At 38.0% G+C, this 15,035-nt stretch overlaps 1 protein-coding gene across 1 annotated transcript in view; it reads left to right on the top strand.

The window, feature by feature from the left end:
• Nucleotides 1-15,035, top strand: part of SYT10 (synaptotagmin 10) — a 60,116-nt gene that overhangs the window by 34,824 nt on the left and 10,257 nt on the right. Inside the window, exon 3 of the mRNA XM_007471128.1 lies at nt 13,492-13,612. Within this exon, the coding sequence (XP_007471190.1) occupies nt 13,492-13,612 (121 nt within the window). The remainder of the gene's footprint in view (nt 1-13,491; nt 13,613-15,035) is intronic.

Here is a 15,035-nt window from a genome sequence, read left to right as displayed (position 1 = left end):
CAAAAAGAGGAAAAGGGGAAAAAATCATAGATCTTGCTCTAGAAGTCCGCCTCCTCAATTTGGGATGATTCGCTGTCTATTCATGTATTCCACAGAGGCAGGGTACATCAAATTGATTGTGTAGCTTTAATCCGCTGTTTCTGAGGCTGCTGGGAGAGATTTCCCTTTTTCTTCTTTGTTCTCACAGCTCACAGGGGCTCAGCTTTCGACTTGGCCCTGCCTCTGCGTGTAGGTCGCTGGAGGGCGTCTGCTTTTTGCTCAGACAGGACGGCGTTAAAGGAGCCGCTGACTCGGGGGCTCTGGCGCTCTCAGGCCGGGGGCAGGGAGGGGCACGGAGTGCGGAGCGGTCCTGCGGCGGCAGAAGTCGGCGTGACGTTGCCCCAGCCTGAGGCCCGCCGTGTGTTCTCCCTGAGAAATTGTCCCTGGATCCCGGGAACCTGGCAGTGGCGGGCTGCACAGGCTCCCCGGAAGAGGGGTGGGGGCAGTGACCTGTGCTCGCACACAGGCCCCTTGGTGGCGGCAGCAGCAGCCTTAGCGTCTCCCGCCCGTCTCTGGTTTCCGAGCTTTCAGCCGCGGCTCGCGCCCGTTTCTGGAGTTCCTTTAGGCAGCGCTCTTAAAACCCCTCTCCTCGCGCACCAGGAAACACAGAGGCAAGAAAAAGTCTCTTGCCTCCTCAGCAGGTGCAGCCTTTTCCCCGGACTCCCTCCCGGCTAGCCGTGGCGCACTAATCCCTTCGGGCTATGTTCAAGTCGCCAGCCCCAGTCCTCTCCCTGAGCTCTGACCGAAACCGAGCCTCAGCTCGAAGCCCCGCCCGCCTCGGCGGGCGAGCACACAAGCCTCTCGGGCTGGTGAGTGCCGGTCGGCACCGATCCTCTGTGCGGGAATCTCTCCGCTTTGCCCTCCGCACCCCTGTTGCTGTGCTGTCCTCCGCGGCTCCGAAGCTCCCCGCTCCGCCTCCCGCAATCTCTGCCCGCGAAGGGGCTTCCTAGTGTGTGGAGACCTTTCCTCCTTCACAGCTCCCTCCCACTGGTGCAGGTGCCGTCCCTATTCTTTTGTCTCTGTTTTTAATTAATTTTTTTCCTTTGCCCTACCCAGATACGTGGGGAGTTTCTTGGCTATTGGGAGGTCTGAGGTCTTCTGCCAGCATTCAGTAGGTGTCCTGTAGGAGTTGTTCCACATGTAGATGTATTTCTGGTGTATTTGTGGGGAGGAAGGTGATCTCCGCGTCTTACTCCTCCGCCATCTTTCCACAGCCTCCAGGTCTTGTTTTTTGTATCCACTCAGCCAGTGTATATCTTTTGGTTGGAGCATTTAATCCATTTATATTTAAGATAGTTATCAATATGTATGTTCCTATTACCATTTTCTTAATTGTTGTGGGTTTATTATTGTAGGTCTTTTCCTTCTCTTGTTTTTCTTCCCTAGACAAGTTCCTTTAGCATTTTTTGTAAAGCTGGTTTGGTGGTGCTGAATTCTCTTAACTTTTGCTTGTCTGTAAAATTTTAATTTCTCTATCGAATCTGAATGAGATACTTGCTCTGTAGAGTAATCTTGGTTGTAGGTTTTACCCTTTCATCACTTTAAACATGTCCTGCCACTCCCTTCTGGCTTGCAAAATTTCTGCTGAAAGATCAGCTGTTAACCTCAGGGGGATTCCCTTGTATGTTATTTGTTGCTTCTCCCTTGCTGGTTTTGATATTTTTTCTTTGTATATAATTTTTGATACTTTCATTAATATATGTCTTGGCATGTTTTTCCTTGTATTTATCCTGTATGGGACTCTCTGCTTTTCCTGGACTTGATTGTCTATTTCCTCTCCCATATTAGGGAAGTTTTCAACTATAATCTCTTTAAATATTTTCTCAGACCCTTTTTTTCTCTTCTTCTTCTGAGGCCCCTATAATTTGATGTTGGTGCATTTAATGTTGTCCTAGAAGTCTCTGAGACTGTTCTTAATTCTCTTCATTCTTTTTTCTTTATTGTGCTCTGTGGTAGTTATTTCCACTATTTTATCTTCCAGGTCACTTATCCGTTCTTCTGCTCAGTTATTCTGCTGTGGATTCTTTCTAGAGAATTTTTAATTTCATTTATTGTGTGGTTCATCGTTATTTGTTTGCTCTTTAGTTCTTCTAGGTCCTTGTTAAATGTTTCTTTTATTTTCTTCATTCTGTTTCCAAGATTCTGGATCAACTTTACTATTATTACTCTAAATTTTTTTTTTTTTCTTGCGGTACACGGGCCTCTCACTGTTGTGGCCTCTCCCGTTGTGGAGCACAGGCTCTGGCCACGCAAGCTCAGCGGCCATGGCTCATGGGCCCAGCCGCTCCACGGCATGTGGGATCTTCCTGGACCGGGGCATGAACCCGTGTCCCCTGCATCGGCAGGTGGACTCTCAACCACTGCGCCACCAGGGAAGCCCTACTCTAAATTCTTTTTCAGGTAGACTGCCTATTTCTTCTATAGTTTGGTCTGGTGGGTTTTTACCTTGCTCCTTCATGTTCTGTGTGTTTCTCTGTCTTCTCATTTTGCTTAACTTACTGTGTTTGTGGTCCCCTTTTCACAGGCTGCAGGTTCGTAGTTCCCATTGTTTTTGGTGTCTGCCCCTAGTGGGTGATTTTGGTTCAGTGGGTTTTGTCAGCTTCCTGGTAGAGGTTACTGGTGCCTGTGTTCTGGTGGGTGGGGCTGGATCTTGTCTGTCTGGTGAGCAGGGCTGCATCTTGTGGTATGTTTTGGGGTGTCTGTGAACTTAGTATGATTTTAGGCAGCCTCTCTGCTAATGCGTGGGGTTGTGTTCCTGTCTTGCTAGTTGTTTGGCATGGGCCATCCAGCACTGGAGCTTGCTGGCCATTGGGCGGAGCTGGGTCTTAGCGTTGAGACGGAGATATCTGGGAGAGCTCTCGCTAGTTGATATTATGTGGGGCTGGGAAGTCTCTGGTGGTCCAGTGTCCTGAACTCGGCTCTCCCTCCTTAGAGGCTCAGGCCTGACACCAGGCTGGAGCACAAAGATCCTGTCAGCCACACGGTTGCTGGTCTTGGAGAGTCTCCTAGGGAAGAAAGCAGCTCACCGTGGGGACATAGACACCAGCAGCGGCCATTCCTAGGATCTGATTCTACTGTGAGGAAGGTGGTGCTGGCAGGCACCCTGACATTTTCTAATCTTTTTTACACAGAGAATTTCCAAGGGCTTCCTTACACTGGAATTTCACATTTCATCGCAACTGAAAAATCTGAATTTCTGCCTTTTAAAAATCAATATTTCAGTGTTAATAATAATCGTTTATTTAGAATAGCCTAAAACTTGCCCCAATTTATGATAATTTTATAAGTTTCAAAACATATATTTGTGCATCCAGTTTCTTACTTTAGAAATATAACCTAGAAACACATAAAATGCTCTACACATCCTTATTTTTTAAGTAGAAGGTACTGAATATAATTTAACCTTTCCTTGTTAGTGGTGGTCTTTGTGACCATTAATTATGATAGTAAATTTAAAAAGCAGATTTTAATTTTTGTCCATTGTTCTTCTATTACACTATTTTCTCTCCATATAAGTATATGTGCTTCCTGCATTCCTTACTTCTCCAATTTGTTAATTTTATGTTGTATAATAAAATATCTAAGTTGGAAGAATTATATATAAGTAAAATCAATATGTGTTAAATAATGATCTGAGATTTTGTTCTCAGAGTAAACCACATGAGACTTATAATAAGTCAGAAGTCTTTTTATGTTAATGTAAAAGTTCATGGGTATGTTCTGAGTAGGATATTGAAAGTCTAGATATTATTATCATATTATTTTAGAATTTGTAGAGAGTTCAAGTGATCCTTTCATTTTATAGTTAACAAATGGAGGTTCAGTGATAATAAAATCACTTAAATTCACACAACTGATTAATAGAAGGTTTAAAACTAGATTTAAACTCTTAGTTCAGTGTAGTTTGCCCTGAACTATGTTAGATTTTTACCATGCTTGAAACATGCTAAAAAGATATGAAAAGAATTAATTTTTTTAACATGGAAGTTCACTTTTGGTTTACAAAATTAAAATCTCAAAATACATAGATTGAAGACATTTTTAATAAGATATTTATGACAAAATATATGTATAAAACCTTTAAAATTTATAATCCTGTCAGTTCCATCTTATTAACAACTTTTATCAAAAATGCATGAAGAACTAAGCAATGACTCTTGTCCTTATTCAAAACAGCAGTCAGAATCAGTGTTATTTCAGGAAATTTCTAGGCTAATTTTCTTCTTAGATGTAATTGGTGAAAAATCCATATTAGAAGTATAATTTAATTGGATCAGTTGTGTCTTTCTGTATTGTAATGCTTGGAGGTTATAGGAGATAGAGAGAAGCTTTTTATCCCCATGATGTTCTAGCAATATACATGAGTCTGTTGCAAGTTTTAGGAATTTAGTGTAATTCTACAGGTAGTGTTGTGTTAAAACTGTTCCTTCCTCTCTTGCACTTAACTAGTTTAATTTTTAACATTCTCTTACATAATGAAAAGGATAAGCAGTTGATTTTTAAATGTGAATGTTCAAAATATTCTCCTCTTCCTCTATGAAAGACTGCATTAAATAGCTTACTAAAATTCAGGTAACTGATTTTCTAATTTTTAACAAAATTTTGTAAGAAATATAGTACTTCATTCACTAGCTTTGAAATCTAAGGCCATGAAAACAAATTTGAGTTTGTTCTTCTGGCTAGTAAAATGGGAAGCAGTATTTCCATTTGGGAAAATCACAGAGGAAAGCAGAAAACCACAGGAACTCAAAGTGAGTGCCCTTTAGAATCCTGGATTTGAGTGCCCTTTAGAATCCTGGATTTGCTACCATCAAGTCGTATCACTTTGGGGAAATTGCTTAACATTTCTAAATGTGTTTCCACAACCAAAAAAAAGAGGTTTATAATAATATCCACCCCACAGGAATAATTTTGAAAATAAAATAAGATAATAAATATGCAGTTCCTGTAAAATTTAAAGTCGCTAATTGTCAGTTATCCCCAACATGCTGTAATCTTGCAAAGAAAACAGCTATTTTTTATCCACTTGGTTACTAATATCCCAATTCCTTCCATGTTTAAAATGTCTTACCTTAATATTTAACTTTCTTAAAGGTATTACCATCACAATTTTTTAAGTGAATGAGATATTCTTTACTGTTATCCTCAATCTTAAACTGAATAAAACATGACAAGTTATAAAAGACCGTACTATGGCATACACTGCATTGTCTTTCTATAAGTTTAATTAGTTCACAAAACCAAGGATCTTACTGACTGAATAACAATTTTATTTATGTTTTTGGAGTACTTTTAAATTTTTATATATTCTATGCATAACTCCATACACCATGGTAAGTAAAGGGATCCTTTACAAGTGTAGACACCTATGAAATAACAGTCTAGAGAAGAGCTTAGATAGCCAGAAGCAGAAAATTATGTCTAAATGGGCTGTTATCATACCAAGTTTACTGAAAATGTTTTCATTTATAATCTATTTATTTATAGAGAAACAAGTATGATATATTGCCCATCCAGTGAAAAATAATGACTAGAAGAACATTTTTGTAACACAGGCTGGTTACCTGCTATGCCTATTTGTAGACCAAGGATCTTAAATCTATCAATTCAACAAATTTCTATTTAGTTCTCCTATTTACCAAGCACTTTTCTGGATGTTTTAGGACATAAAATGTCCCCAATCTAAAAAGGCTTACTTTGTAGAAAAAGGAGAGGAATTCCTCCAATTAGGAATTTTGTAATGATATTTAAAAGCATCAAACACTCTAAGGACTGCTGTACATAGTTTACTACACAAGTTTCTATGCCGCATCTATAAATGGTGATTAAGGTTTGAGAATAAGTCTCCAGTTCCTCTCAGCAAGAAACTTATGATATCTCTTAACCAAGTACAATGAGGAGTTCTTATCAAATTTGTATCCTCTTATTGTGTCCCAAGTTCTTCTTGTCCCAGTGTCTATATTAGGCTATCACCTGTTTGCTTCAGGGTCCTTATTATGCAGGTGGTTAGGAGACTTGATTTGTTAAACCCAGGAGAGTTTATTTTAAGACCTCAGCTCTGTCTCTTCAACCTGAGCACTTAATGACTCCTGGTACCTAAGTCTATGGCTGTGTTGGATAGGATAAGAGCTAAACCAGTGTGTCAGGTAGAGTTATTTCCTGCTTAGATTGAGGGCTGAAAAGAATTCTCCCACTGAGAAGAAACAATAGCACTATTAAATAGCATCCCCAGCAATAATAGCTCTTGGTTGTGACCATTAAGCACTTAATGCTCAGTAGGGTTCCTAATGGTCCCATCTCTAACACTGCCACGCTCTCTGCCCATTCCTGCCCTGACATCAGCAATGTTTCACCTTATCTTTGTGCCATGGCCAAGCACAGTGTTTAATATTATATGCTTAATACAAAGGCATTCCTTCCTTCTTGCAGAAATACTAGTAGGTCCTGCTAAAGGACACCAGGTGAGCATTTTCTCTATTTTTAAGTGGAGATGATGGGAAAAATCCAGGAATGTAACTAGGTTTTGTGATAGGACCCTCCTCTGGCTGTTTCTTCCCCACATTCTTTGAACATGATGAAATCTGGTTTAATCAGCATCACTGGGAGAAAGAGAAAGGGCAGGGAGGGAGCACTGTGTGAAAATTTTGGTTCTTTGGAGGAAAATGAGGGAAGTGGGCTAGAAACTGGAAAAGGATTATAATGTTAATTACATTCCCTAATTGTATTCTTTCAAAAAGCTTCTTCCTCCTTCTCGTTTGCTTCCCATAGTCACTAGACTGCTTGTGTTGGCTGAGTGGAAGAGATGGCCAGATGTACAAAGAAATGAAGCAATTTGTCCACCTTAGGGATACATTTAATTCTGAAATTCCAATACACTATAGAATTATAGCAAACATAATACCAGATCACACTAGCATAGAGGGATCTACAAAGAAATGAGTTCAATAAAACTAGTAGATAAGTATCATGTAACTTCAGCCCCCCAAACCTTAGTGTACCTTTAAATGGCTCAAAAGTGTTTTGAGCCATATATGGACATGTCCTTGCACACTTCTAGGGGTTTCACTCACAAAGCCCTCAACATTCATGAACAGTCTTTGCTCAGTTGATCTCTGATTACTGAGTAGTCTTCAGTTCTTCAAACAGTAGATGTCCCTGCTGTCCCTGAGGTCATGACCTGGCCTGATATTTTTATGATTTATTCATTCAATATGCTTGTTTATTGAGCATCAACCTTATACCAGTCACTGACCCTAGAAAGATTGTTATAAACAAGAAAAAATAGTATTTTTTGAACATCTATTATGTGTCAGTCTGCAAACTGGACCCGTGGCATACATTATCTTTGTCTATTATCCCCTTTAAATCTAAATGCAACCTCTCCAGGTAATTATTATTAGCCATTGAAAATGGATCTCATCCTGACTGCAGAGAAAATCTGGGTTGATCTGAGTAAGTATTCCTGAGAAGGGATCCTGAGCCAGTGATCTCTGTTTACCTTCTGGTCATGCTTAGACACTTCAAAGCCTCACCCCACAGCTTCTTTATATGCTGCTCCCTCTATTTTTAATTCCCTTTACCATTAGTCATTCCTCAAGATTCAGATTAAAAGTCACCCACCTCTGAAGTCCTCCTAGATCCTCATGGGAAGAATGAAGTATTTTTCATCTCTATTCTCATAATTAGAACCTAAGAATCCCTCTTAAAAATGCTTACAACACTGGTTTTAAAAAATGTACTTCAAAATCAAGCAGACAAATTCCAGTTTGTCCCCTAGTTAATTGTGTGGTGTTCTGAGAGGTTATGTGACTTGTCTAAAATCCCATGTAAGCCCTATGAGGAGGAAAATTTTGTCTTGATCATCAGTGTTCCCTAAATGCTAGAAGAGTGTGTGCCATTTTGGATGTTCTCAATAAACACAAGCATGCTAATAAATGAATGAATGTTTACAGATTGACGAGGTGTTTGATACAGCTGGAGTGCAGAGTTTGGGGGTTTGTTGTGTATAACAAGAAATTTGTAAAAATGAAGGTAGAAAAAACATAGGGACAAAATTGTTAGGGACCAAATGTGTCATGTTGAGGAATATGGACTGTATTGTAGGTCCTGTGTGTCCAACACGTATCAGAGAGTCAAACACAATCCGATTGAAATTTTTAGCAGAGCCAAGGGACAATATAAATGACACTGTACATTCATTGTCCAGTATGGTCTTTTCTCATGAATCTCCAACAAAATCAACCCTATGCTCTCTGCCTTAAGGATTGGATCCTTCCTAATCTAAGCCACATTGTCTGGAAATTTAATTGATAGCCATGTTTTATGACCACTTATTCTTGAACTTGAAATCAAGCTATTAGCACCAGTTGATCCTTTCTGGTCTTTCCAACGAGGCTTTGCCAGCTCTGTAGCACACAAAGACTAAAAAGGCCTGTCCATACATTCCTGAACATATCTGAGCTATGTATACTATTTAGTCCTCATTTTACTGGTGTTTAAGACTATAAAGTTTTAGAGCTGGAAAATAAACTAGTTTATCTCTTTGAACACCCTCATTTTATACCAAAGAAACTGAGGCCAAATGGGGTTAAATGGATTGATTGAGGTTAAGTTCCATGATTTTCTCAGGTGGATGAGAGGTGTGGGTCAGAGAGAATTAAGTATCTTACAGTAGTTTGAATTCAGAAGACCCACTTTGGGTCTTCATTTCACTGTAGCTTCATTTCATGAAGTAATTTTGTAACTTAATGAAGAAGCTCATTTTAGCCAATAACGTATCATTTAACGATGTGAGAAAAACTGTTTTCTTACCAACCAGGAAATGAGGAAGGCAGGCTGCATTTAGGGTGCTAGGTGGATGTGATGACTGCTGTCACCATGGCAACCAATTGTTCATTTAAAGATTTTTTAATAAGTCTTGGTGATTCTTCCTAATATATCTCCAAATTCAAACCTGTCTTCAGCCAACGACTTCCTATGCCTGTTTATTTCAATGGTCCCTCTCTTCTGTCTTTTTCCATCCTATTATAGCCTACTCAAAATAAAGAAACATTTTTTAAACTATGTTTTTCGTTAGCATCATTATTTTTTTTGAGTGTCTGTTCATGCCAGGCACTTTAGATGCATGAAACCTACCTTGAGAGGCAGATGTTATTATCCCCATTTTACTTGTGATCAAACTGAAGTTAAAGGAGGTCATGTATTTTTGCCATGTGCTTGGGAAGTAGTACATGGAAGATATAGGATTTCAACTCTGGCTTTTCTGACTCAGGAACCTATGCCCTTTCCATTCTGCCAAGCTCCCAGTCTTTCATGTTACCAAAATCTTTGGATCCCTATTGCCCAGAGAAGTCACCAAGCCAACTGCATCTAGCCTTAAACCTCCCCCAACAGGTCACCAAAATCCATGTTTCTCAACAAAAATTTCCTCTTCTTATTTCTGAGTATTAATCATAGTACACACATAGAGCTTCATTCCTCTTTTTCCCTGTAAAATCCAGTCTCTTTAATCCTTCAAAGCCCGATGTAATGATTATTTCCCTCCAGGAGTGCTTCCCTTGGTTATTATAATAACTAGTTTTTGAGCCTTTAAACTGCCTCCTCTCCATATCTTGATCTCACTATTTGTTCAGTTAGTTCTGAAATAAGATATGTAATGCAACTATTTGCATATCAATTTATCTTTTCAATGATTTTCATTTTAATTTTGGAGAGACAGTACATGTAAAAACTTTATAACTGTGAATATGTTTGTGAAGTTGACTGTAGCCAGTCATCAGAAAATGATCTTTATCTCCCCAGCTCTATGTCTGTGGAACCAGGTTGAAGAAATCAAATATATAGTGCCTGACCTAACCTCAGTGTTAGATTTTTTTCATGAGCCCTTTTTCCAAGTATAGATTCAGAAGATTGTCACTGTGAATGTTTCACCAATTACATTGGTGTGTATAAGAATGAAATAAAAGTCGTCCTACTTGAAAGAAATTTTATGAAACATGATATCCTAGACTTCATAGTAGGCTTTCAAATAATTATTTGCCCAAAGGCACAAAAGTTGTTCAAAGGTTAATATGGGAATTTCATTTTTATATCGAATTACAGTAAATGAGATTACCCATAAATAAAATTTTCAGAAACTCAAAGCGTTTCTCATTTTAAGCCAAAATTATCACTTCAAACATTTTAAGGGTTTTGGATAAAAATAACTCTAAAAAATAGTGTACACTTCTCTATCTTCTTAAACAAAACATATAAGATAATTTTCCCTAGTTTGATGACTCAGTCATCATTTTGACCATCAATTACTCTTCAAGTCTGTAATAAAATATCATTTTTAAGTTACTGAGGAGTTATTAGTGTTAGTTACCCTTGATACAAAATGATTCTAGATTGCTATCCTTTTTAGAACACAGTATTTGCTTCTTTTTTATATGTTTTGTGTCTTTGTAGCTATCATTTATCTCTGCCTTTGCTAGACCTAGTGCTGTTAGTTTCCCCATCTTTACATTTCACATGTGTGTTTTGAACTGCTATAGACTGATATACCAAGTAAACATTCTTCTTAGATTTCTTTTACAAAAAAAAATCCTCTAGGTGGTCACAAAGCACTAAGCTGATCTCCCTGTGCTATGCAGCTGCTTCCCACTAGCTATCTATTTTACATTTGGTAGTGTATATATGTCCATGCCACTCTCTCACTTCGTTCCAGCTTACCCTTCCCCCTTCCTGTGTCCTCAAGTCCATTCTCTATGTCTGCATCTTTATTCCTGTCCTGCCCATAGATTCTTCAGAACAATTTTTTTTTAAGATTCCATATATATGTGTTAGCATATGGTATTTGTTTTTTTCTTTCTGACTTATTCACTCTGTTTGACAGACTTTAGGTCCATCCACCTCACTACAAATAACTCAGTTTCGTTTCTTCTTTTGGTTGAGTAATATTCTATTGTATATATGTGCCACATCATCTTTATCCAATCATCTGTCAATGGACACTTAGGTTGCTTCCATGTCGTGGCTATTGTAAGTAGAACTGCAATGAACATTGTGGTACGTGTGTCCTTTTGAATTATGGTTTTCTCAGGGTATATGCCCAGTAGTGAGATTTCTGGGTCTTATGGTAGTTTTATTTTTAGTTTTTTAAGGAACCTCCATACTGTTCTCCATAGTGGTTGTATCAATTTACATTCTCACCAACAGTGCGAGAGGATTCCCTTTTCTCCACACCCTCTCCAGCATTTATTGTTTCTAGATTTTTTGATAATGGCCATTCTGACTGGTGTGAGGTGATAACTCATTGTAGTTTTGATATGCATTTCTCTAATGATTAGTGATGTTGAGCATCCTTTCATGTGTTTGTTGGCAATCTGTATATCTTCTTTGGAGAAATGTCTGTTTAGGTCTTCTGCCCATTTTTGGATTGGGTTTCTTGTTTTTTTGATATTGAGCTGCATGAGCTGCTTGTATATTTTGGAGATTAATCCTTTGTCAGTTACTTCATTTGCAAATATTTTCTCCCATTCTGAGGGTTGTCTTTTCATCTTCTTTATGTGTTCCTTTGCTGTGCAAAAGCTTTTAAGTTTCATTAATTCCCATTTGTTTATTTTTGGTTTTATTTCCATTTCTCTAGGAGGTGAGTCAAAAAGGATCTTGCTGTGATTTATGTTATAGAGTGTTCTGCCTATGATTTCCTCTAAGTGTTTTATAGTGTCTGGCCTTACATTTAGGTCTTTAATCCATTTTGAGTTTATTTTTGTGTACAGTGTTAGGGAGTGTTCTAATTTCATTCTTCTACATGTAGCTGTCCAGTTTTTGCAGCACCACTTATTGATGTCTTTTCTCCATTGTATATTCTTGCCTCCTTTATCAAAAATAAGGTGACCGTATGTGCATGGGGTCATGTCAGGGCTTTCAGTGCTGTTCATTGATCTATATTTCTGGTTTTGTGCTAGTACCATACTGTCTTGATTATTGTAACTTTGTAGTATAGTCTGAAGTCCCAGAGCCCAGTTCTTCCAGCTCTTGCCAGGAATTTGATTTAATTCCTTTAAACAGCTCTTTGAGAAGCATCCTAAATGTGCATTGTTCACACTCATTTTCATTTGTCCACCATCTATGCAGCCACTCACAGCAAATTTATCTGTACTTGGGTACTGTGGACAGTTTTATTTTACAAATGAAACAAAGCAGGTTAGCTTTTATCCAGATTAATTAATAATCTTTTCATTTCTTCAAAAACTGCACTGAGAGCCAGCTATGTACCTTCATTAAGATGTAAAAATAAGACAGATAAGAACCGTGCTCTCCTAGACCTTATATATTGGAATTGGGGAAACAAAAACTAAATGTAAAAGATAATTTCTGGTGATGAGAAGTGCTATAAAAAAAATGTGAAGGATATGTGAATGAGGTGGGTATAAGATAGGAAGAGGGAAGGTCTCACTGAAGAGACGCTTTTTAAGCTGAGTCCTAAATGGTGAGGAGGAGTCAGGTATGTAAAGATATGAGAGACAAAAAGAAAATGCAAAGGTCAAAAGCAGGAACAAATGTCATTTGATTGAATAACAGAAAAAAAATATTTTGTGCCTGCATAAGAGTGAGCTGAGGGAGAGGCAAGAGATTAATAGAGTGATAGGTGGGTCCAGATCACATGGGGCCTCCTTATATGTATGACTTTGTAATGCATTATCTAAACAAAGACATATTTAATAATGGAAATATTCATTCTTAATAATTATATCAGGACAGTAGGTATAAATCTGGAATTTCTTAGATTACCAGGATTTATAATTATCCCATTTATATGCCTAGGTAAAGAATTTGAATTTTATTCCAATATAGTTGTGAGCCTTTAGATGGTTTTAAGCAGGAAAGTGAAATAATGTGATTTGCATTTCATAAGTGATCACTTTGCTTTCGAGATCAGTTTTAGAGACTAATGAAGTAATCCTGGCAAGAAGTGATATTGGTTTCAATGACAGTAATAGAGCTGAAAAGAAAGTCAGTAATTCCGTATAAGTTTTGTAGATAATGTAGACAAGACATGGGTTCGATGTGTTAAGGGTGAGAGAAAAAGAAGAATGAAAGTGACTGCTAGGGTTTTGCCTACAGCCTTTGGGTGAATTATGATATCATTTCCTGATTTTGGAAAGATGACAGAGGAATTGGTTTCGGAAGATGATTGGGAATGAGTAGAATCAGCAGTCTGATTTTGACTGTATTAAGTTTGAGATTCCTGTTAGAAATACAAGTGGATATATCAAATGAGCAATTGGGATATACTCTTTTTTCTTACTCTGTCTATTACAGCTTTTCTGCAATGCAATCTGTATCCTCAAAAAAACAATTTAAAGTGGCATTCAAATATTCCACTAAAGCGATTTTTCACTCTATTATATTTTATTTTCACTATCTGGTATTTGAAATTGCTAACATTACCAATTGCCTTTCTAGGAAAGTATAGACCTGGGTGAAATCATGTTTTCCCTTTGTTATTTGCCAACTGCTGGACGTATGACATTGACAGTCATCAAGTGCAGAAATCTGAAAGCTATGGATATCACCGGCTCATCAGGTATGCACACAATTGGCTAGTGGGTACATTCCCAAATAAAATATTCCACATAGACAAAGTTATATATGGCTCTTGAATTACTGAGTTCATTTGTCTATCATGGGACACTATAAAAGTAGAAAAAGAGATTACCAAATAAAGTGCTCCAAACACCTCTTTAGTTTATTTCCATTATCATTAGAAAATTTTTTAAAAAGTATTAACAAATAGATAGACTTTGAACTTGGGTTTTTATTTTTATTTCTTTCTCTACTGATTTAGTTCTTTCTCAAAAATGCATTATTTACCATACACTTCCCTGCTTCCAACTAGTCAGTTGCTTATAAAGGAATATCCTTGGACTTTAAGCCATTCAATTTAAACTTGTGTTACTCTACAAGTGAGAGTCCTAGGAAGACATATTTAGACTGAATTTATCTCCCTCACCTGATCTGCAAAGAAATAACAACATTCCAAGACCACCATTTGTATTTGCTCTCTTACCACCTTTCTAACTAAAAATTTGGACAACAACAGGGACTGAAAGAAATAATAAAGTAAATAAATACTCCTTAAAGTTTCTTAAAGATATTCTTGAAGAAATTTCTCTTGTGCTAGCTTTGTTAAAGAGGTAAAACCACATCATTCTCTTTAATCCCTTCATTTAAATCACCACAGTTCTGAAGGGTTATTTGTAAATTAATAGGTGAACTCTGGCACGGCTCTGTGGAAGAAAAAATGATAAAGACAGAGTAGGGAGTTCAGTAGCATTTGTTGAATTAAACAAATAAGAAATAGTAGTGGAGATATAGTAAAAGATGACATGGGGAGTAGAATCTATAACTTTTTGGTTCTTCAGAACAAAGAAGTAAACTAAATTTGCATCACAAAAAGTATGAGGAAACTCTCAGTTCTAATGTAGAGAGAACACCAGGATATACTAAGTGAATAAAAAATGAGGTACAAGAGGGCTTCCCTGGTGGCGCAGTGGTTGAGAGTCCGCCTGCCAATGCAGGGGACACGGGTTCGTGCCCCGGTCCGGGAAGATCCCACATGCCGTGGAGCGGCTGGGCCCGTGAGCCATGGCCGCTGAGCTTGCGTGTCCGGAGCCTGTGCTCTGCAACAGGAGAGGCCACAACAGTGAGAGGCCCGTGTACCACAAAAAAAAAAAAAAAAAAAAAATGAGGTACAGCATAAATATGGATATCATGCTCCCTCCTATGTAAGAATGAGGAATCTTAGAATATATATCATGTTGCTAATATTTGCATGAAGAAATACTTGAGTGATACACAAAAACTGAGTGGTGGAGAGGTATGGGGACAGATGGGAGGGAGACTTCTCACTGCACATCTCTCTCTATCTCATTTTTGAACTATGTCATGAATTTCCTATTCATTTTTTAAAATTTGCAATGCATAGTTGAAATATAAAAAGAAAGCAA

Source organism: Lipotes vexillifer, unplaced genomic scaffold (genome assembly GCF_000442215.2).
Source record: "Lipotes vexillifer unplaced genomic scaffold, Lipotes_vexillifer_v1.1 scaffold1768, whole genome shotgun sequence".
NCBI lineage: Eukaryota > Metazoa > Chordata > Mammalia > Artiodactyla > Lipotidae > Lipotes > Lipotes vexillifer.
Note: the sequence above shows the minus strand (reverse complement) of the source record. Positions and strands in the feature narration are given on the sequence as shown.